Here is a 22478-nt window from a genome sequence, read left to right on the forward strand (position 1 = left end):
GAGACAACATATTTGATTTGAAAAAGATGAAATCAAAGTTCAGCTAATCCTTTAATTTGGATCATTGTTCTTCTGCTGCTAGTTTCTGGCATCCAAGTGCAGAACACAAGGAATGTAAGACTGGGGTTATTAGCTGAGTAGAATAGATGAGATCCTCAATTGGTGGAAACTGAAACTAGTATAGAAGTTAGAAGAGCTCTACAGATTTACACAAAATGTAGATCTGAGCCCCCTTTCCTCCCCCCAAAATCTGACTTCTGAAGAACAGAAATGCACAGCATATGAAGAAGCTTTTTGTCATGTGAACGTAATATAAATACATTCCATTCGGAAAACTCAGCACATTCTGATTAAATAAGATATTTGTCCAGTCTGAGTCAATAACATTAACTATTGCACATAAAAAGAAATTTTAAATTTTCCCCATGAAAAAAGCACATTTATCATCAATGACCAAAAAAATGAACATGTCACTAAGATTAAAATCACTTTTGTTAGGAAAAAAAATTCAGAGCCCTGCCTTCACTAGTATTAGCAAAATGCCTAAAAGGAAGAGTGAATACCAATAGAAACACGAAGAATAAAGTTGAGGGTTGATCAGCTCTTTGATCTTTCCGTCTTAAAATCAAATCTGTGCACAGTGATTATCTTTTTATTGGCCTGCTATAGCTCTTGTGCCTATGCAGAATGGCTTTAAGAGTCTAGTACCATGTTCCTTTCTCAGGCAAAGCTTTCATTAAAGTCAACAGTTTTTACATAAGTAAGGGTTACAGAACTGACCTGAAGGCTAGATGTATGAACAAACCTTTTGATTATTTTTACTGAAATATGACTTTTTAAATATAAACTAAACTAAGCAGGCAGAAGATCATCATATATAGAAACAATTTAATGACTACCTTGACTTTTTCCAAGTAGAATGCTTCTATTGTAGGAATTATATCCATGGACATCAGTAAATTAGCTCTTTCCACTCAGAGCTGCTAAAAGAATGGTTTGCTTAAGAAGATTAGTCCTTCCAATGCTCAGAAGTAATACTGACAAATGAGCCTAAAATTACTATAGATTAACTCAATTAACACCATCTTCTGAACATTCTTAAAATGGTAGGCCTTTCTTTGAAAAATCTTTTAATCGAACCTTTTGTGTGTCCCTTCAAATCAAGTAGCAGCTATTAACACACATTTTCCACATTTAAAATTTCATTTGTTGTGTTGATGCCAGTAAAAACTGATGATCCTGAAAACTATTCTGAACCAAGCAGTGTGAGAAAATTGAAGCATTTTGTAATTTACATATCCATTCTCAAAAAAAAAATTGCCAAAATAGATCTCTTCCACTAGTTGTTTTAAAGACACAGTGCCATCTACAGACTAACATATGCAACTCAACCTTTTGGGATAGTTCATTCACCAAATTCCCCTTCTTCCTGAATCCAGCTTTCATTATGTGGCGTAAAGATTGTGCAAATATCACTGGTTAAAAGCCAGACTTGTGACTTTTAGCTCCCCTCAATAATTATGACATTATATATAGTTTAGTATTGTTTGGCTCCAATGTAGTCAGGACTATAAATTTAATTTTAAAAAACAAAGTAATAAAACCCCAAGTTACTCATTAATTCTCTCTGAACTTCCTGACTTTCAATTGTACACTACACATGATGAACAAGATTAGCTTTCCCTATTTTACAGACAACATATGTAAAATATCTCCATTTATTATATTACTCCTGTAACTTTTTTTTTTTTTAAACAGTGAACATTCTAGAGGTCACATTTCATTATTTCTCTCAGACAAACAGTTGCATAACATGAAGGATCAAGGTCAAATGACAAAAGAAGAGATGCTTTTGATTCATTTAGATGACTGTCTTCTTCCGTTTTGATTCCCTTTACACTGTCTTCTAAGAAATGATAGGACAGATTGTGGATATATTTCAAAATGTTTCTGTAGCATCCAGGTGTGTTCAACTGTAACACAGGGACCCTGAACCTACATGTCTGCAGTCCATCCTTGGCAAGCCTTTCCTGGTACCATTGACCAACTTCATTATTGGGATACTTGATACTGTGTCCAACCATTGGAAGAACCACCTTAAGGAAAACAGAAAAGATGTGAATTCCAAATGTGTTTAAACTAAAACCACCACCATCCCCTTTAGAATAATGTAATTCCTTTAAGTTTTGGGGTCAGATTCTGCCAAAAAAAATGTGACTTTGCTTCCACTCTATGAAAGTCCAAGCATTGCTATGAAGACAGTTATTGGAGGCTTAAAATGAAAGGCACAGAAGCCAGTCAAAATGTCAGTACTCTAAAACCACAGTATACATACAAACTGATTGTTTTCTGGATTGTTCTGAGATACAGAAATAGAGAATATGTTAGTTTTCTTTATGTGTCTCCTAACCCTTGTATCTTCAGCCTTTCTGTACCCTGACTTTCAAATACTCTTGAACATTTCTCTGAGCATTGGGGGATTGAAATAAAATGATGTTTCAAGGAAATTAGAATTAGTCATTTGCTAACACTCAACTGACAGTAATAGTGCACAAAAAACATATGAAACCAAAATAACATTGGCCTTTCTGTTCAGTACATGAGTGAAGACTTTCATTTCTGTGTTTTCTGTGAGTCCAGATTAATTTGTATCCCCATTTTCCATGAAGATGCATTCTGAAGAGAAATAAATTTGTACCTGTAAGTCAATCAGATCTATTTTTAAAACAAAAGTGATCATCAACAACTCAAACCCATGAAACATGATTTTTCACACAAACTTACTTGGCTTAGGGCATATTTGTTAGCTGACTCTTCCAGAGCAGTTACTAAGTGAACCTGGTATAAAATGTTAAAAAAATACATATAACTTGACAAACAGTAGCAAAAACTAGATTATGAACCAATCATTTATTTGTATTATTATTCCCAACCTCTCTTAAAAATCAAGAATTCTAACCGTCTGATTACTCCAAGAAGAAATTATGTTTCACTCAACAAAAAATTAGAAATATTTAACACAAAGTAATCATTTTATTAGAACAAAGCCTTGCATTAAATATAAAAATAAAACTGTTAATTACTGTTATGCATGAACCTACCATTATAGTTCTAATATGCTTGCCCATCTCAGTTTCAAGGTGCCAATGTAATTTCCTGCTAGAAGAGTGGTTTTCATGCTAAGTGTGAATGTTGCAGCATTAAACTCCATTTTTTAATATTAAATTTAATAGCTCAGCTTTTCATTGAAGTTGGCCTATTCCATTTATTAAATTCACTTTTTAAAACAGCATATTGGCAATATCATAATAACAATCAGAAGTTTCTGTTTTAGCACTCTGAAGGCTATTTACAGTGACCACTAAGCTGCTCTTACTCACAGAAACATTTACATGAAATTCACTCTTCAATTAAACAATCTGGGTGACATTCTGGCTATGTATGTGATGGTATGCACAAGGCAAATAAAAAATGTATAAAATAGTAATCACATAACTGATCAAAATTCTATTGGTTACACAAATATGTTACCTGGGCATGTAGGGTTAGGGAGGGAAGGGTGCTGGAGAGCTTCCAGCTGATAGCTCTGAGGACTCCCAGCTGCAGCTGTCAGTTCCATGGGCTTCCAGCCCCATGTTCCGTATCAGAGTTTAACCATTAACAGAAACCAATAAGCACCAGTTTATCAGTTAACTGGTTACACTCTTATGTCCCTATAATATGCACACAGTTACAATAGTGCATAAATGCTATACTGGTACTGCTATGCATGAGAAAGAGAGCTACCTTTTAGGTCCTCCATGACTAGATTCACAGAAGGATGCACAAGAAAATGGCCAAGAAGCATCATGTATGAGTGACCATTCAGGCCAAGTCTAGGTCCCTACAAACACCTTCATGCATTCCTACTCTTCCCGTGAATACACTACACAGTCAGGATGGAAAAAAACTTTTATGGTGTACACAGCAGGTATATCTATTTGTGTGGGAGTGGATGGAGGACTAAGTAACTCCACATTAGCAAAAGGTAAATAGTATTTGAATAGAGTAGTAAAAGGAGCAAAAGCGGGTTAGAATGCTGAGCTAAATATAAAAGGCAGTGCTCCTATCTCTTACGATTTTTAAGTGTGTTAAGATAGTTCTACATGAAATATTTTGTGAACTCATACTCACTCTGTCATTCACAGAAGAATTTTCATCAACATTTTCTCCAGCGAGCACCAGATCACCCTCCACTACTTTTGAACCATAGGTTATAAACCTAAAAGAAGCAGCTTCATTCCAAATTTTACTGCAATATGCATGAACATAGAATACACGCATGGAATGAGGAATGCTGAGCCATCCTCGAGTACAGCCCTCTTGGTTTATACCATAGCGATTCAAGGCACGAAGCAACATCTTCTCTCTTACTTTAAATTCGGGCAACATTCCCAGAGTTCCCTTTGCATCCTCTAAAATAAACAGAAAAAATATTGGAACAATCATCTGCTTTTCAGGCTTAGTCTGATGGAAAGTGAAGAACTTAAAAATAAAGGGATAAACTAAACCAGATTAGGAAAAAGATGTCACTCATTCGTTTATACTGTTTTTTATGGTTTTATTATTCCTTGCCTTCAACTTCTTATGTCAGATAAATTGCATCTTATCTGCCTTACAACCTATGCTAATTAATTCAATTTTCTGTAATTTATACTAATCATAAATTAAAGTCTGAGCAATTTAAAACAACCTTCTTCTTTACAGAACACCAAACACACAAAATAAAAGTAATGCAATTTAAATGAAAATCCAGGATTATAAGTGAGGTACAAAGTCTTGGCTACCAAATATTTGTAAGTTAACTTTCATGTGTTTAGGAAATGCTGAACTGTTATTGTGATATTTTCCTGTATGGTAGTTTAAATAAGTTGCCAAAACAAGTGAAACCGGTGTGATTATATTGCATTATTTTGACAAATAAAATATGCAGAACTTTGCAGGTTTTTGTGGTATTGTCACAGAATTTTGGATTTCTGGTGCAAAATTTTGCATATTTTGGCAAAGACCTCCACTAACAGTAGCATCTGTACCTCATGAAGTCACATACCCTAGTTTTTCTTGAAATATAGCTGATAACCCAAATTACAGACATGGGAGATTTGGAGTCAAGAGTGACTTCAAGATTCCTGACACTGGGATAAAACAACAAGGAATCTGGTGGCACCTTAAAGACTAACAATTTTAGTATGGCATAAGCTTTCATGAGTTGCAACTCACTTCATCAGATGATGTCTGAATAGGGACTGGGAATGGCTCTCTCATTACAAACATCTGAAGAAGTGGGCTGGGCCCACGAAAGTTCATGATACCATCTACATGTTTTGTTAGTCTATAAAGTGCTACCAGACTATTTGTTGTTTTTTTAAGTTTATCCTGCACAGACTAACTTGGCTACTCCGTGAAGTTTTTTTTCTCTCATTACAGTAAGTAATTTTCCACTTTAGGTATTTTCACCTTCTTATCCACATCCACTCTGACTGAATTAGCTCTGATATAACACTCCCATTTCTGTATTCCTACTCTCTGTTTATTTTCCTTTCACTTCATGCATTTGAGTGCAACTCACGAAAGCTTATGCCATAATAAAATTGTTAATCTGTAAAGGTGCCACCTGACTCTGTTGTTTTTGATGAAGCAGACTAACACGGCTACTTCTGAAAACTGGAATAAAAGTGATGGTCTGAAGAATGGCAACAGAAAGAGATGTGACAAACAAGGCATTTTACTTAGAATATTAATATTAGATTTTGAAAATATGTTTCAGTGAAGAATGATACTCAAGACAGGAAGTAGGTCAATCAGAATGAGAGAGGGGGGTGGTGATAAATGCAGAGTTTAGTCAGTTACACAGAGGTAAAGGCCAGAGTTCTAAAATAAAGCTGTGATTTTCAAAAGACCTCAGAGAGTTTGGCATCCAACTTTCATTCATTTTCAACTGCAGTGGGACGCCTAAATTTTGTATACTCCTTTGAAATTCCCAGTAAAAAAGAATATGACAATTCAAAAGAAGAAAGGAGCTGGAGAGCACCAGAAGAGCACAGCCTTTAGGAACTTTTCCTATCTTTTCCACTACCCAGACGTAAAACCTTCACTAAAATAAAGATTTTCTGTTGCCTTGCACTTGGCAGTTACTAGCATTTTACACTCAAGGTGTAAATAATTACACAGAGTACAAGGCAGAGGAGAATCAGAAACCAGAACATTTTGAGGCTAGAGATATAAAGGAGTAACTGGTTACTTGGTAAACATTGCCTTACCAGCCTGCTTACCAGGGTAACAAGTTAACTGGGGGTCAACTCAGCCAGAGCAGTCCCCCGTCCTGCCAGGCCCAACGTGCACAGATGGGAGGCACTCCAGCCCAGCCAGAGCATCCCCTTGCCTGTGGTATGGTGGACTCTATCTGGCTGGGCTGAAGTATCCCAGCTGGGCCCACTGCACCATGGGCAGGGGACTGCTCCAACCCAGCTGGGCCCATTGTCCCGTGAGCCATGAACATATAGTTTAACCAGTTAACATTTTAAATGGGATTTTACATCTCTATTTAAGGCGCAAAATTCCAATACTCTTAAGATGTGTGGAGCGATTTATCACATTGTAAATTTACATATAAGAATGAATCAACTAGTGGCAAAAACAGAAATAGAATGAGAAAGGATTACTATTAAGAATAATTTAAAATTATAATAGAATTATTAAAAACTCATTAAATTTACACTAATTGCTAAAACTGGCTTCAATTAAAAATGTATAGGGCCAAATCCTGGGGTCTTTGGCTTTTACTCAGTTTTTATTAAGGGAAAACTCCCAGAGCCTGATTCTCCTATCACTTCTACCAGTGTAATTCCACCGGCTTTCATGGAATTATTACTGATTTACACCAGGAGAACTTAGGGTACGTCTACACTTGCTCCCTCGTTCGAACTAGGGATGCAAATGTAAGCGACCGAAATTGCTAATGAAGCGGGGATTTCAATATCCCATGCTTCATTAGCATGATCTCGCCGGCGCGTTACTCCGCTCAACAGCTGTTTCGAAAGTAAAAGTGCACGCCGGGACACGTTAGTTCAAACCAAACCCCTTGATTCGAACTAACATTACTCCTCAGAAAGTGAGGAGTAATGTTAGTTCGAACCAAGGGGTTTGGTTCGAACTAACGTGTCCCGGCGTGCACTTTTACTTTCGAAACAGCTGTTGAGCGGAGTAACGCGCCGGCGAGATCATGGTAATGAAGCTCGGGATATTGAAATCCCCGCTTCATTAGCAATTTCGGTCGCCTACATTTGCATCCCTAGTTCGAACGAGGGAGCAAGTGTAGACGTATCCTTAGAGAGAAACTCAGGCAGTGAGCAGCAAAACTGTCATCCCTAAAAACACATGCTCTAAATAATCATAAAAATCTTTTAAAATGTGGAATTTACCAGTTTGAAGAAAATATCTCTTTGCCTGATTTACAGGATCATCTGCATCTTCTGGTGTGAAAAACAACTTCACAGCTTTTACCTTTAAAAAAAACAGCACATACAAAGTTACTGCATTTTAGTGTAACTACTTTTTCAATTAAAACGATAGCCATATGTCAGTTGTGTGGTAAGACACTATATAGCAGTGCTACTCAACATGTGGCACGTGGCCTGTTTGTTTGCAGCCCGCGGTGCAGTTTGTGTTTATGCAGGGCTCAACACGCGGCCCGAGTGTGGGATCCTTTGAATATGGCCTCCACTAGGAACACGCTCCATAGTGGCAAGTCAATATAATGGTCTTCTGTTGATATGCGTTTTAGTAGGTCAATTCCTGGACTGTCATTGCTCATTAAAAGTGTTGTCATATGGGTGGAAATAAGGTCAATATTGCATTTTATTAATATCAACAGAACTGACTTAAATGGGGCCTGCGTGTTTTGTAATCCTGCCTTAATCTTTGTATTCATGCCAGTCAGTGTAAAAGAAGCTATTTGCATATGTATTTGCATGTACATGCAACCACACTTAAGATACGGCCCTCAGTATGTGCTGTATCATTGTTGCCCCCGGGGCTTCCAAAGTTGAGTAGCCCTGCTATACAGCATCTCAAAATTCTGACCATTTCTTATGCACAATGACTCAAATTCCCTCCTCCAACAGAAGAAAGTCCTCAAATGTTATGAATGTGAAATCAGAGTGCTTATTGTATTCTCCCCTTAAAAATCAAAGAGAAGGGCAGGGTATACCCTCCAGAACCTGAAAAGGAGAAGTTAACAATGCAGAGAGTGTTACTTTTTCTCTAGGTTTTGACCTGGAAATCTTCCAGGTTGCTAGGTGAGCATGCTGCTAAAGCAGTAGCCTACAGAGACCTAACTATACAAAATTCACATGGAGGGGCTTACATATCCTCACACAGAGAAAGGACAATGATTAGAAGATATAAGGAGAGAAACACCTGCACATGGTCTGTATTACAGCTTCCATTCTTCTTCTACCTGTGAAGCTATGTACTGTATGGTATTTTGTAAGTGTATGTAAGATCTTCATTGCTTTTCCCTTCACCTGTCAGTTTCAGGCAACTAGCACCTTTTTCCTGCTCATTTGTCCCCATCTATATCAGACAGAGTAGCAGAATATGTGCCTCAGAATTTTTTAGTAAAAATTGCTTAATATATTTTTATTAAACAATTTTATAATCAAAATGGTATCAGAACCAAGACAAGAGATTTAACAACTACCAATCTGCAGCAAACTAGTAATATTTATTTCTACCTAGTCTGAACTAAAAATTTTGTCAGAGTGCAAGTTATTTTGGTGGACAGCATCATGTGGGATGTAAGTGCTTGATTCTCTTTGCATGCAGGTATAACTATATTTACTTTTATTAAAGTTCTCAGATTTCTATCAGCGTAAACAAAGAGGAGAATCAGAGCCTCTATAGCTAATTCAACAATAACTTCTGATATGGACCACATTCTCAACTTCCTGGTACCTCATGTGATCATTTACTTCTGCAAACTGCCCCCCAATTAATAACAGAAAAAAAAACCAGGACATACATCTCAGGAATTATTATTTGAGAAATTAATTCAGACTGGCTTGCACAAAAAAACCCAACGTATGTGGAAACAAAACTAGTTGAGGGACAGTAATCAAAGGATAATGAGAAGACAATATAATGAGAAATGCAGATACATCTATTGTGATCTTAAAGGGTTTGGGTTTCAGATCTGGTCATATTCAATATTCTTGTGAAATTTTAGAAAAAAGTGCCTCCCAGTGTACTTAACCCAACAGACTGAATAATCACAAGTTAAAGAGCACCTGTCATCGTAAATACATTGGAAAAAAGGGCTTTTGATTTAAATTGTTCTGAGGCTAGTATTAAAAGCAGATGGTTTTATGAAAAGTTATATTACTTATGAAAATTGCAGTGCGACAGCCCTGAAAATTACTTTCCACTCTATTTAAAATACATAACCTTTAAGATTAATGTTAAAATTAAACATTTTGTTTAAATGTTAAAACACTGATGTTATGACACAATATTGTTAAATCATGGTGGGAGCTGGTTTTGCAGTCTCCTCCAAACAACACTCCCACTGCTACTGTCACACAAGGAGTTCACTGTTCAGTAGGATAGTAACCTCCAATACTTGACTCAGACATGCCAACTGTAATCATGGAAAAGAACTAGACAAGTCACTTGGATTAAGAGGTGAATTATACCATTTCTTCATTCAACAAAGCCAGTCCAATTTGATCTGTCTGAACAGTCTGTCCTTGCCCAAATCGCTGAGGTCCATAGTAGTTTACAAAACCTTTTGTCTACAATCAAAAAGAAATCAACTGGTTAAAGCATGAAAATATTAAATATTCATTAAAACAGTAAGGTGCATAGTTTTAAAGGCATTCAGTTATTGCTGGTCTACACTACATGGGAAGGTCAAAGTAAGATATGATCTTACATTGTATTTTCATGCTGTCCATGCAGCAGGAGGCCAACAAGAGCAAATGCTCCCATTGGCTTCCCTTACTCCTTGCAAGGAGTAAGAGCACTGGCACTGACGAGGTTGCCCTTTGAGTTTGATCTAGCATGGGGAACCTAAGCCCCAGGGCTGGATGCGGGCCCCTGCTTGCCTGGATCTGGTCGCTGAGGCTCAGGGCTCCCCCACCCCCAGCATCAGGGAGCCCATGCTGGCACAGAGCACACAAAAACTATTAGCCTGGGCCCCCATAAGCTCTGGTGTGCAAGGGAAATATGGGGAGTGTCTCCTGCTCAGCAATCATGGCAGTAAGGGATTTTTTTTTTTTGGCCTCTCACTTACGTGTGGCCCAGACTGATTTTTCTGTGGGTTAACAGTCCTCAACCCAAAAAAGGTTCCTCAACCCTGATCTAGTGAGTCTATACTACACTCACTAAATCAAAGATCAATTGTGGCAGCGTCAATTTCCATGTAGTGTAGATTTCCACTTAAAGCCTACGTCCCATTAACTTTCAATGAGAGGCTGCTAAGGCACAGATCCTCAAAGAATTTCAGAGGGAATTAAGCACTGAAATACTGTTGAGGATCTGGGCCTTAGGCCATGTAATGGTGAGCAGAGCAATGCCTGAATATCTTTAAAAATCTAGCCCTAAACATGTCAAATGTAAATTTTGTTTCAACGCTTATTCAAATCATTATTACAATCAGAGAACATCACTTTTTATCACTTTCTTCTGCTGCTGGCATTTTTTCCACAGTTATTATTTATCCCATCCCATTCCCATGAAAAGTCTGGCTGCACTAAAAAAAATGCAGCCAAAGTCTATAATTGGTTGGTAGGTATTACTTTACTTTTTCTTCCAGTCAGAAGTTAAGAGCATCTCCACCAGAGCCAGCCTCAAGCCTCAGCAGCTCTAGTTTAAACAAATACTCCGTATCTGTCACATTCCTCATCTGTTGTCCTGTACTACTCTGGGCTCAGAAAGCTGTGGCACAGAATGAACTCACTAAACTGTCCTTCCTTTTTGGCAAGTTGCACCATTTGAGCCACAGAGACTAGTCATCAAAGGGCACACAGCTTCTAAAATAAGTGAAATGTTGCTAGAGCTGAGTAGAGATTGCAGGTAAGAGGTAGCATGAGAACCATTTTGTTTGGGGGTGGGAGGAAGGTAGCACAATTTTTAGATGAGACAAAAATATTTCCTTGTTGAAAATGAAATCATGGCATCTCTTTTTACCTTAACATTCTCAATTGCTTCAAAAATTCTCTCTTTCAGATCTGCAGAAGAGTCATTGCTCTGAAGTTTTAGATCTCTCACAATTATATCAAAGTGGTTTCCCTTCAGCTGACCAAGTCTGAGGTGCTGGCATACTGAATGGATATTATACACATTCATTCCTTTTTTTACAATTGTGCTTCCAATTTCTTTCAACCTACACAAATGATAAATTGGGAGTTTATGAAGAACTGCTGAGAAAACATGTCAACTGGAAAAAAAATTCCTTCACAAACCCTTGCTTTGCCTCAAAACTAGTTGTGTGTCGGTATGTTAAAGACAAGTCAACTATCCGATAAGCATTTGCTTATCGGAGAGTCTGTCAACTAATCGATCCCCACCTGCTGCTGCTATAAGATAGAGGCGGCAAAGGGGGGAGGAAGGGGTACTGCAAAGTGGCAGCACCGCACAGTTAAGCCGGGGATCAGCTGTGCTCCACTGCCGCTTTGAAACCCCAAAGTGGTGTTTCAAAGGGGCAGTTTGTGTACAGCTGATCCACGGCTCAGCTGTGCAGCACTGCCCTTTTAAAACGTCGAAGTGCCATGGAATCCAGGGTCAGCTGGGGACTCCTCACCTAATCCCAGGTTCCAAGTGGCATTTCCCCAGGACTTGGAGTCAGCTGGGGAGCCCCCAGGCGACCCTGGGCTCCACAGCTGCCCCTCTGAAATGCATAGAGGTGGCATTTCAAAGGGATAGCTGCTGCACAGCTAATCCCTGGTTCAGCTGTGTGGCGCTGCCCCTTTAAAACGTGCCTTGGCACTGACCCTGGGTTCCAGGGAAGCTCCACATGGAACCTGGGTCAGCTGGGGAGTCCTCCACTGACCCTGGGCTTCATGGCTTTGAAATGCACAAGAGCCCCTACTTGGGACTCTTGTACATTTCAAGGTCGGGCTGCACGGGGGGTGCCTGAGTCAGCGGGACTTCATGCTGGCCCCAGGCTATTTGCAGAGTTCCTCATTCCTCCTTGGAAATGTACAAGAGCCCCCTAGCTCTTAATAATTTAAAGCCTTAATAATCTACTTCCTGTCTCCATATTTTTTCAGTTGCTTTTCTTGTGGTCTTCGTTCTGAACCACAGGGAAACTGGCTTTGCAATAAGGGAAAGTGATATACAGATTATTAAGGACCTGAGGCCACCTGAATATTTATCAGTACAGGTTGAACCTCTCTAATCTGGCACCCTCTGGTCTGGCATGATTTTAGTTAGCTGAATGGCCACTTATCATGGGTGTGGCCAAATTTCCTGTGGTCCCATGAGTCTGTTTACAGCCACCAGTCCTAGTTCTCAGTGTTCTGTGCTGTTATTTAGCTCTAATTTACCCCTAAAGATCTTCTAAGAGTCCAGTAAGTAGTCAAAGTGTTTGTAATGCTGCTAGACAATACTGACACCCCATGATTAGGCAAATTCTCTGGTTTGGAACTGGTCAGGTCGCCCGGGGCTGCCAGACTAGAGAAGTTCAACTTGTAGTAAAATTCTGCTCCAACTGGTCTTAAAAAACTAACTCAATAAATAATAAATTAACATAATTTTGCATTGATATTTGAATCTATAAGCACATATGCATAAACAGTACTAGCGTTCCATCTGCGGAAAATCTACATTTATGAATATATTAAAATATTTATAAATGTAACTCAAAATTCCAGATCAATCCTGCAGCTCTTATACACACAAAGCTTCTCTTGACTCAAATGATTATAAGAACTGAAAGATTAAGAGCCTACATAAAGGCCAAATATTTGAACTGTCAGTTGTGTTTTCAATTACAAGCATGTACGCTCACACTCAAGCAGAAAAATCAATGCTCAGAGTTTGCTTTTAAAAGGCTGACCAAAAGAGAGTAATTGTGTTTTAAAGACAGTTACTATAGTATAACCTTTATTATTGATGAGAAACAAATAAAAATTCAGTATAGTCAACCCTGTGAATGCTTCTAAGATATTCAAGTAACTCCATTAAGGAGCATGTCCAATAAAGGCTATAAATACAAATCAACCAAATATGTTTTTAAATATTTCTGATGTATCAAACTGACTACATAGAAGACCATCTTTAAAAAAGTTGCAATTAAAAATTAGCTAATTTTTTAATTAAGTAGGACTTTAAGATGACAATCCTGTATATGTTTATTACCGAGTGCAATATTTATTGCTGAAGTTCCACCGATGCTACGTTAGAGAGTAAGCGAACATTTGGTAGCAATTATTTGCAAGATCAAACTAAATACCACAAAGAAGGGATGTTCTTGTGATACCAAAGGAAAAAGGACCATACATTTCCCAATCCCTGGTGTTCAGTATTTATCTAGAAACTAGTTCCTGAAGCTTAAGTTTGCCACAAAGTTTCAAAATAGATGGAGAGGGGCACTACCTAACTTGCCTACTTTAGCAGGCTCTAGATAACTTGTTTATCTTGGAGAATACGTGTGTGTGGATGTTTGTGGGTGTGCTAGAGTTAATAATAAATATCTACTGAATAGTGATTTAATAGGTAGTTTTGTACCACAACTAACTTTTTCCACTTTCCAATAATGTGAGATAAATGAGTTTCTGTTCCAAATTCACGTCTCCTTTATTTATTAATGCAATCCCTAAATTTCTGAGGGGAAGCTAAAGTTACCTCAAGCTTTCAGTCATAGGAAAAAAACTATTGTTTCAGACAGACAATACTTGAGAGAACACTTACAGGGAAAAACTATTACTGTCCTTGGTCTTGTGGGGCATCTACACATCTTCCCCTCTTCTGATCCAACAGTGCTGGTTTGTTATTCATAGTCTCTGAGGGGAAAGGGCTATACAATACAGTCACCTGTTTGAGTGACATGTAGCTTCTACTCTTCATCCTCCGGGCCTAGGTCTACACTAGGGATGTTAGTTATTTAATTGAATAATCATGTATCCGCAAATATTCTCAGTCACACAATTATCTATGGTCTCCAGGGGCAGGCCAGCAGCCAATGTGCTCCCAGCCCCACTCCCAGGGAGCCCCCTGCTACTCCATGCTCCTGCCTCTAATACAGAGGCAGCAGGCCAGGGTTGCAGATAGGAGCCGATCCATGAGGGGAGCTGGTTTAAAAACTAGCTCCCCACACAAACAAGCTCCTGCCTGCTACCCCACGCTGCTGCTTCTGATACCAAGGTAGAAGCACAGGGCGGCAGCAGCCTCTGTCCACGGGGGGGCCTGAGTTCCTTGTGGACAGAGGCTGCTCCACCATCCCACGGAGCAGCCCCTGTCTGCGGCAAGCCATGGCCCACCATGGACAGAGGCTGCTCTGGGGCAGCAGCCCTTGTCTGTGGGGAGCATCCCATGGAGCAGCCTCTATCCTCGGCAAGCCTGGATCCGCCATGACAGAGGTGCCTCTGTGGCAGCAGCCCCTGTCCATGGAGAGCCCAAGCTCCTAAGAAACAGATGCTGCTCCACCACCCCATGGTGAGCCTGGGCCTGATACAGAGGCAGCAGCATGGGACTCAGAGGGACAGGTACCTCGGTGAAGCTGGTGCTCATGGGGAGCCAGGTTTTTAGCTGGCTCCCTCCAGCACTGGCTCCCACCTGCCCCTGCCCCTCCTCCCTCCCCCCCCCGCCCCCCGCTGCCTCTATGGTAGGCATGAGCCGATACGTGTGGGGAGCCGACTTGAAAGTTGGCTTCCCACGTGTACCAGCTCCAGCCTGCTCCCCTTAACCTCCGCTGCTGCTGCCTCTATATCAGATGCTGGGTGGGGGGCTGCCGTCAGCATTTGAATTGGGGGTCTACTCTACACCTGCTAAATTGAATGCTAAAAGATCGACCTCTGAAGAGTTGATCTTCTCCATAGTGTAGACATGTCCCGAGGGACTAAGAGTTTAGGACAGAGAGGGTTGATGGAATTGCAAGTCACACCCTCTCCATCCACATATTTACAGATGACAACTACTGTGCTGTTCTGACAGACAAAGCCAGGGAGTGGAGAAGAGAGCAACTTGACCTGGTTCTCATATACTGGGTGACTGTATGTCCCTAGGGAAGACACCCCTTTGTCCTCCAGTGCAACTTCTTCAGTGACATAAGTAGATTTAAGATTCGGTGTATTCCAGATGCTGCACCCTGATCACTAGATCACTGGAAAGGGAAAGGTCTCTGCAACAAGCAAGAATAAGAAAATATATACTTTTTTTTCCAAAAAGTCCAAGGTGAATCAGTGTCAAACCTGATATTCCCTACTAACAAATGCATTAAGTCACAACAAAACTGGCCTAAGCAGGCTCAAACATCAGAGGAGATGGTCTAATATAATAAGACTAGCATTAAAAGGTGCTTTCACATTTATTAACCTATTCCAGTGATGAAATTGTGGAGAACCAAAGCCACATCTACACTTCCATTTTACTGCACTGCAACTTTTTAGCACAAGGGTGTGAAAAATGCCCCCCAAATACAGTAAGTTATAGTGCTGTAAAGTGGCCATGTAAATGGGCTCCCAGTACTAGGTGTTACTGTCCTTGTTTAGGTGGTATACATAGAGTACCGGGGCCATGGCCATACTTTCACTTTAAGGGTATGTCTACACTACAGAGTTTTTTTGGAAAAACAGCCGGTTTTCCAAAAAAAAAAAACTTCAATTACATCTACACTGCAATCACATTCTTCCAAAAGAAAACTGAAAGAAGAGGGGATTTTCTGACATTGGTAATCCTCATTCTATGAGGAAGAAGGCTCTTTTGGAAAACAGCATGTGTTTTCCCTGGAAAACGGGGAAGAGGGAGTTCTTTCGAAAGAAGAGGAAAGAGGAAAAAGCACAGGTGTCCTAGTGGCCGCTCCATCCATAATAATCACAACTTACATGTGAGATAGTGTCCACACTGAATGGTCGCTATCTTTCAAAAAAGCAGATCGCTTTTTTGATGTGCTTTTGCAGTGTGGAGGCTCTCTTTTTCTCTTCCAGAAATGCTTCTTCCAAAAGAAGCCTGTAATCTAGACATAGCCTAAAGTGCTGCCACAGCACTGCTTTAATTTCCTAAGTGTAGACTTAGCCCAAGTTATTAGTACCTCTCAGGAGTCACTTTTTTCACAACCATAGCTTGGTAGGTGATGGCCTTTTTGTCTTTGATGCCTGTGTAACTGAAGTCTGAAGGAAGCACACCAAGTTCAGTAGACAAAGAGCTAATTGCTTCTAATGTTTCCAGATTTTCTTTTCGAAGGATAAAACCTGCAAAAAAATCTCAAAATTATTAGAAAACCTCCATACCAAATTATATTGGGAACTCTATCTTCACTAATGAGCTAGCCATTATTCTTTAACAATAGAATAGGATGGGATTTGATAAGAACACAGAATCAACTGTTCCCCAAACTAAACTGTAGGTAAAGAAAAACATGTTTATGTATTGAAAGGGAAAGATATAGATGACAACTGATACTCAAACTACAGCTACTATAAACCATAGCTGGACATAAAAACAACAATATTTTCAATGCTTAGAAGATGCAAATCTCTCCATATTCATTATAAAAACAAAACAATTTTAAAAGGACATACTGAACATTTCTAAAATGGTATATGGATTTAATGCTGGGCCTATAAACCACTCTAACAGGAATATCATTTTACATTTCAAAAAGTAATGGTTTTTAAAAATGAATTCAGAAATCAAACCTGACCTTATTGTAAACTGTGAGAAATAACCTAATTAATGTTATATCTTTAACATATAAAAGCGTAGGAAGACCTAACAGAACACCCACAATTCTTCAACTTATTTTAAAATGAGAAACTATAATGCATGCTATGTACACACAGAAAGAGGTTGCACTGAGGGTATTTCAAACATTTAATTCGGTGTGGTAACTGGATTAATCTCTCACACCAATTTTACACTAGTTTAACTAAACTGACATAAGTAGAATTATTCCTGATTGATGTCTGTGTAAATAAGAGGAGAACCAGGCTCTGTAATCTTTTAGAGACAATTATTTTAAAACAATTAACCAAGGAAATTATAAAACATTATTAAATGTTTACCTGTATAGACATCTTGTTTTTTCTGGCAATCAGTAGCTGGCCTTTTCCTGGACCAACTCTTCTCTCGAAACCTTACTATTATTGCTACATTATGCTGATCACAGAAGTCTGTCACAGAAAAAGACTTTGTTTCTAGAAGTTTTCCAAACTTTTGACTGATAAAATGGTGGACTGCCTTTCTGTGCTCTTTATTCCCATCAGGCTTAAAAGAAAATTTAGAGTTTTCCAATTTTGCATCTAAAAATTTAAAAAAATCAAATGCTTCCTTCTCAGATACTAGTTGACAGAGCTGTTTGTAATCACTGTTTGCTTTGACAATAATTTCATTATTCTTTGTAACAGTCATTAAGAAAGGAAATTTCTGTCTAATGGCGCTGTGTAAATCAGCTCGATTCCTCTTGTCAAGGACTGGCCCCAGTGAGAACTCGGCAGGATGAGCAGCTGGGTCGTGTTCTGAGTCCCACCCACCTTTTATGTTACAAGCAAAATGATTCAACAGTTCGTTCACAGATTCGTCTAACAAGGAATCCAATGTAGCTCCTTCATGGTGCCCACCTTTGGATGAAGCACCAGCCACAGGCTCTGTGCTGTCCTTGGCTGGCAACAAGCTCTCCTCTGGAGCAAGACTGGGATTGTCAAATGGGCCTAGCCTCTGGTAACACTCTTCACTGTGGAGCTCCAGAGGCTTTGGCCAATACCTGTGGGTGTTCTGTGGGGAGGAGCTGCTTGGGACTGCAGGCATACCACCGAGTCCAGGAAGAGTCTTGTCTACATTCTCACTAAGCAGTCGGCCGAGGGTATCAATTTCTGTCACAATGAAGTCACTGGCAGAAGTTTTTATTCTACCCTGGAAGCCGGTGTGATCACTCCGTGTGCACAGGGCACCAGGCATGGCACCTGCTCTGCCCCGAGACCACACACCTGCAAGAGAGAGTTCACCAGTCACTGCACAGCAGGCAGGGCACCCCCCACTTTTCACAAAGATCATCACTGATCACCTGCTACTAGTGGGGCCCCCTGAAACAAAATATTAATGCAAGGGTCACCGTTTCCCACCCAGCATGGGCAGCTGTCAGTGGACATGGCTCCACCCTACCCTGTGTATGCAAGGTGGCAGGAGCCTTCAAACACACTCCTGCCCTTACCCTTTATGGGGGGTCAGGAATCAGAGAAGCCAGCCCCCACCGCTCACCCTGTGTGCGTGGGGAACAGCAGTCAGCAAACCTGGTCCACCTATTGCCCTGTACGTGCAAGGGGGAGAACAGTCAGAGCAAAACCCAGGGACTGGACAGAGGACCATCAGGCAAGACACTGCCCGACCTGTCATGGAGAGTCTGCCAGCAAGGGTGCTGTCACCACAAACCCAACTAGTTCGGCTGCCTAGTGTCAGAGCCTTGGGATCAGCCTGTGTGGATGTTGCTGACTCAGGGCCGGCTCTGCACTGAGTCTCGTCATCCCTCTTTGACGATGCTGCACGTGCTGCAAGTGGGAGGGTGGAGAGGGGAGGTTACTGTGCGACATACACAAGGCTCCACAGTGCTGTCCTGTCATGAGAGGAGTGTGGGCAGAGTGACAGTTAGTGGAGAGAGGTGAGTGGACCCAGTCAGTGGGCCACCTATCCTGAGTGATTGATCAGTGGGGCAAGTCCTGCTGTGAGCTACACCCTACTTTCAGCAGCACTAATGTTTGCAGGGGTTGGGCTGACTTAGGCTCTACAGTGAAAGCTGGGCAGACCCTTCTTTCTGGCCCTGAGCGAGCCATGTAAGATCCACGTTAGGGATGTGAACAACTAGCCGATAAGCAAATGCTTATCAGATAGTCGACAGGCTAGTCGACCAGTCGCTTCCCCCCACCTTGCTGCCTCTACCAGAAAGAGGCTGCAGGAGGTGGGGGGGAGGGGAGGCAGTGTTTCAAAGCAGCAGTACTGTGTGGAGCCTGGAGCCAGACCTCAGACTACGTGCGGCACTGCTGCTCTGAAACACTGCATGTAGCCCAGGTCTAGCTGGGGTGTCCCCAGGCTACACGCAGCATTTCAAAGTGGCAGCAATGCGTGGAGCCTAGGATTAGATGAGGACTCCCCTGCTGACTCCAAGCTTTGTGAGGCGCTGCCACTTTGAAGTGCTGCGTGAAGCCTGATGCTGGGCTCCCGGCAGCGTTTCAAAGTGGCAATGCTGCATGGAGCCCAGGGTCAGTGGGGGAGTCCCCAGCTGACTCCAGGCTCCACATGGCTGTGCCACTTTGAAACCTGACTCCAGGCTCCATGTGCCACTGGTCTCCCCGTGGTGTTCCAAAGTGGCAGCGCTGCATGGAGCCTGGGGTCAGCAGGGGAGTCCCCCACTGACTGCGGCTCCTCACAGTGCTGCTGCTTTGAAATGCCATGAGCATGGAACCAGCAGAGGACTGCCCTACTGGACCCATGCTCCCCACAGCACATTTGCCTCTGAAGGCGAAAGTCACCTACAAAGGCAGAGGCACCCTATCAACTAATTGAAATTTAACATCTCTAATTCATGTCTGGCACTGGGAAGCAGCATGCTCGGTGTTGCAAAGCAGTAACTAGGCATTTTAGTCCCCAGGAGAGCAAGTATATTTGCACAACTCACCCTTTTTTTTTTGGTCATTTTCTGCCACCACACCTTTGCAGTCTGGGTTCCATCTCTGCCCTCCTGTGGCTTCCAGAGAAAGAATCCTATCTGCTAATACATATCCCAGTAAATGGGATCCACTACTATAGATGGACTCCAGCTGAGCCCTTTCTACTGTTAATAATCTGCCTCTCCCACCCTAGCCCAGAGGTAGAGCCCTGCAAATCTGCAGCTATCCACTTTATATCTGTGGGTATCTGCATCTGCAGATGTGGGTGCAGATATCTGTGACACTTTTTTTGCGGATATGGATACAGATTTTGTATGTGCTTTATATCCGTGAAGGTGGATAGCTGTGGATCATTTTTGTGGATGTGGATACCAAATTTGTATCAGCACAGGCTAAACAGCTCTCATCTGGGTGGCACTCTCACACTCAAGTCCAAGAGGCATAAAAACCTTTTCCATCAGGCAACACCAGATCAGTGTTTTGCTTCCAGAAAGGAAAGTGCATGTTTTATGGTGAAAGTAATTTCTCTGTCTCTTGATTAATAACAACAAATCAACATCCACAGCCTGGAGAAGAGAACAGAAATTAATTGACTCTGTTTTGAAACAGGGGTTCAAGTTAGTCAGTATCACCTTTTCATCCTGGTGAACTGGAATGAAATGTGATTCTTTACAGCTGTCCATTGGTAGTCTAGTTTCCACCATACACACAGCCCTTTCAATACACGTGTCAAATAAAGTAGGTACCTTCCTCTTTCACAGGTTCTGTTATTTTCCTCATTGCATTACCAAAGGTACATATTTTAACCCCCTCTCCCCTACACTTATCTAAGCTACCTATGTTTCTCCTACAAATCAAGATGATGATATCTTGGGGGAAAGAAAAATAAAAAAGAAATGGCTTTGTACTGTTTTGTTTTTCCAATTAAATAATAAAGCCATATCCCAAAGCAAATTAACAGTGTCTAAGTGTCAAAAGAGCAAGACATGATTCTCAACAGCAAAGGCACTGGGCTGGCACTGCAGGATAGAAAATGCAAGTGGAATCAGTGACATCCAAGTAACAGTAATAAGTAACGTCTGGCAATTCTCATGGCAGAATTCTGCAGTAATGGTACAAAACACAGCAAGCACTAACTGTAAGTAGGGTTTATTGGGCAGGGTACAAATCTGGAATCAGATCTGCCTCCATCCCACCTGTGCCAGCTCCCACCTGCTCCCCCTGCACTGCTGCCTCTGATACAGATTTTATCAACTTATTGTGAAGTTGACTGCACATTGATACCCCTACTTTGGATGCTGTGGAACAATTCAACAGCTTATGATTAGGGGACACCCTATTGCTTAGCATGTTTAAAATTCACCTTGACAAATAGTACTGAATGCACAAGTGGGCACAATCCTATGCTGGCCAGGGGGAAGACTAGATGGTCTACCTGATCTTTTCATTTCCACCATCTGCGATTTACAAACGTTAACTAAAGAATTCACAATTGTCCAATATGAATGGAGAGGAGACTGGAATCTGATGGTCATCAAGAGTGCAGGCTTATTTATTAAGGTGTAAGGAGTAGGCAGAATGGCTGAGAAATAGATTGGGCACTGGCCTGCGAGTCAGGAGCGGTCTGCCCAGTTCCTGGCTCCGCCACAGTCTGACCCACCATGTAATTTTAGGGTTAAGCTCTCCGTGCCTCGGTTAATTACACACCTACTAGGTCACGTTTGTAAAGTGCTTCAGCGATAGCAGGGAGGTAAGTAAGTGCAGGCAGCTACAACACTCAGGAGCGCTGCCCCCCGGAGCTCACCAGATCAATCTGCATCCGAAGAGCAGGCGGCTGTCACGCACCAAACATCACTGTTGCACTTTCGGCGGGGGGGGGGAGGGGTCCCCTGGGCAGCCCCGCGCTGGCCCACGCGCTGCACACAAACCCGCAGGCTCCGGCGCGTTCCATGTGCGCGCAGCTCAGCCCCGCCCCCCCCGCCCCCCTCCCGCCAGCCACTTGGCGCAGCGACCTCCTACCTCCGGCGCGCGACGGCGGCAGCACGTAGCGCGCGGCCCTTCCCAGCCGCCGGGGCGTTCGGGGCCCTGCCGCTGCGGTCCTAGCGCCGGCCGAGCCTGCCGGGACACCGGGCTCGCGACCCTGAGAGGAGGCGGGGCCGGGCACGAGCCCCCTGGGTTGCGGTCCGGCCCGATCCTGCGCCTCCCCGGCCGCTACCCGGCCCAGGGGCGGCGCTGCCCGCTTGCTTCCGGCCCAGCCGCCCGATCCCGCGGGCCCGGGGAAAGTGCCGGGGCAGAGGGGCTCGGGAGCCGGGCCTGGTGTGCGGGACAGGGACCCCGCCAGCCTGGCGACGAGGGTGGCCATAAGGTCACGTGGCGACGCAAGTTGGGTGCGTGCAAGTTTTAAACCCCGTGTTAGGCAACAGGCTTGCATGGGGGGGGGACTAGTGAGCTGTGTGGGAGGGAGCGGCTCGGAGGTAGACACCGATGGACACGTGTTCATCTAGCGCCTCACTCAAAGGAGCCAAACCTCATTGGCTTCTTCAGGTACCTAATGTCAACCGGGGGAAGGGTAGTGGGAATGAAAGCAGGCCGGGGTGTGATTACAAACAAGGGAATTAAAAT

The 22478-nt window shown here is 42.1% G+C and overlaps 2 protein-coding genes across 6 annotated transcripts in view; one reads left to right on the forward strand and one right to left on the reverse strand.

Moving 5' to 3' along the window:
• Positions 1–282: 282 nt before the first annotated feature.
• On the reverse strand, positions 283–22218 carry PUS7L (pseudouridine synthase 7 like). 4 transcript variants are annotated; one of them, XM_006126498.5, is made up of 9 exons: positions 21876–22218; positions 17262–18182; positions 16289–16448; positions 11227–11422; positions 9732–9830; positions 7461–7542; positions 4174–4454; positions 2785–2838; positions 283–2096 (listed from the first exon to the last, which is right to left on the reverse strand). In XM_006126498.5, exons 1-9 carry the CDS (start codon positions 22216–22218, stop codon positions 1767–1769), a joined length of 2466 nt encoding a protein of 821 aa, XP_006126560.3. In that variant the 3' UTR covers positions 283–1766. The 4 variants fall into 4 exon arrangements, with proteins under 4 accessions (XP_006126560.3, XP_006126559.2, XP_006126561.2 ...); XM_006126497.5 differs by lacking the exon at positions 21876–22218 and adding an exon at positions 21661–21851; XM_006126499.4 differs by lacking the exon at positions 21876–22218 and adding an exon at positions 21564–21851.
• The window catches only part of IRAK4 (interleukin 1 receptor associated kinase 4), a 32666-nt gene continuing 32292 nt past the window's right edge, over positions 22105–22478 (forward strand). For both annotated transcript variants that reach the window (XM_006126501.5, XM_006126503.4), the window contains exon 1: positions 22105–22243. The gene's annotated coding sequence lies outside the window, so the exon portion shown is untranslated. The remainder of the gene's footprint in view (positions 22244–22478) is intronic.

Source organism: Pelodiscus sinensis, chromosome 1, assembly GCF_052426305.1.
Source record: "Pelodiscus sinensis isolate ZL-2025 chromosome 1, ASM5242630v1, whole genome shotgun sequence".
NCBI lineage: Eukaryota > Metazoa > Chordata > Testudines > Trionychidae > Pelodiscus > Pelodiscus sinensis.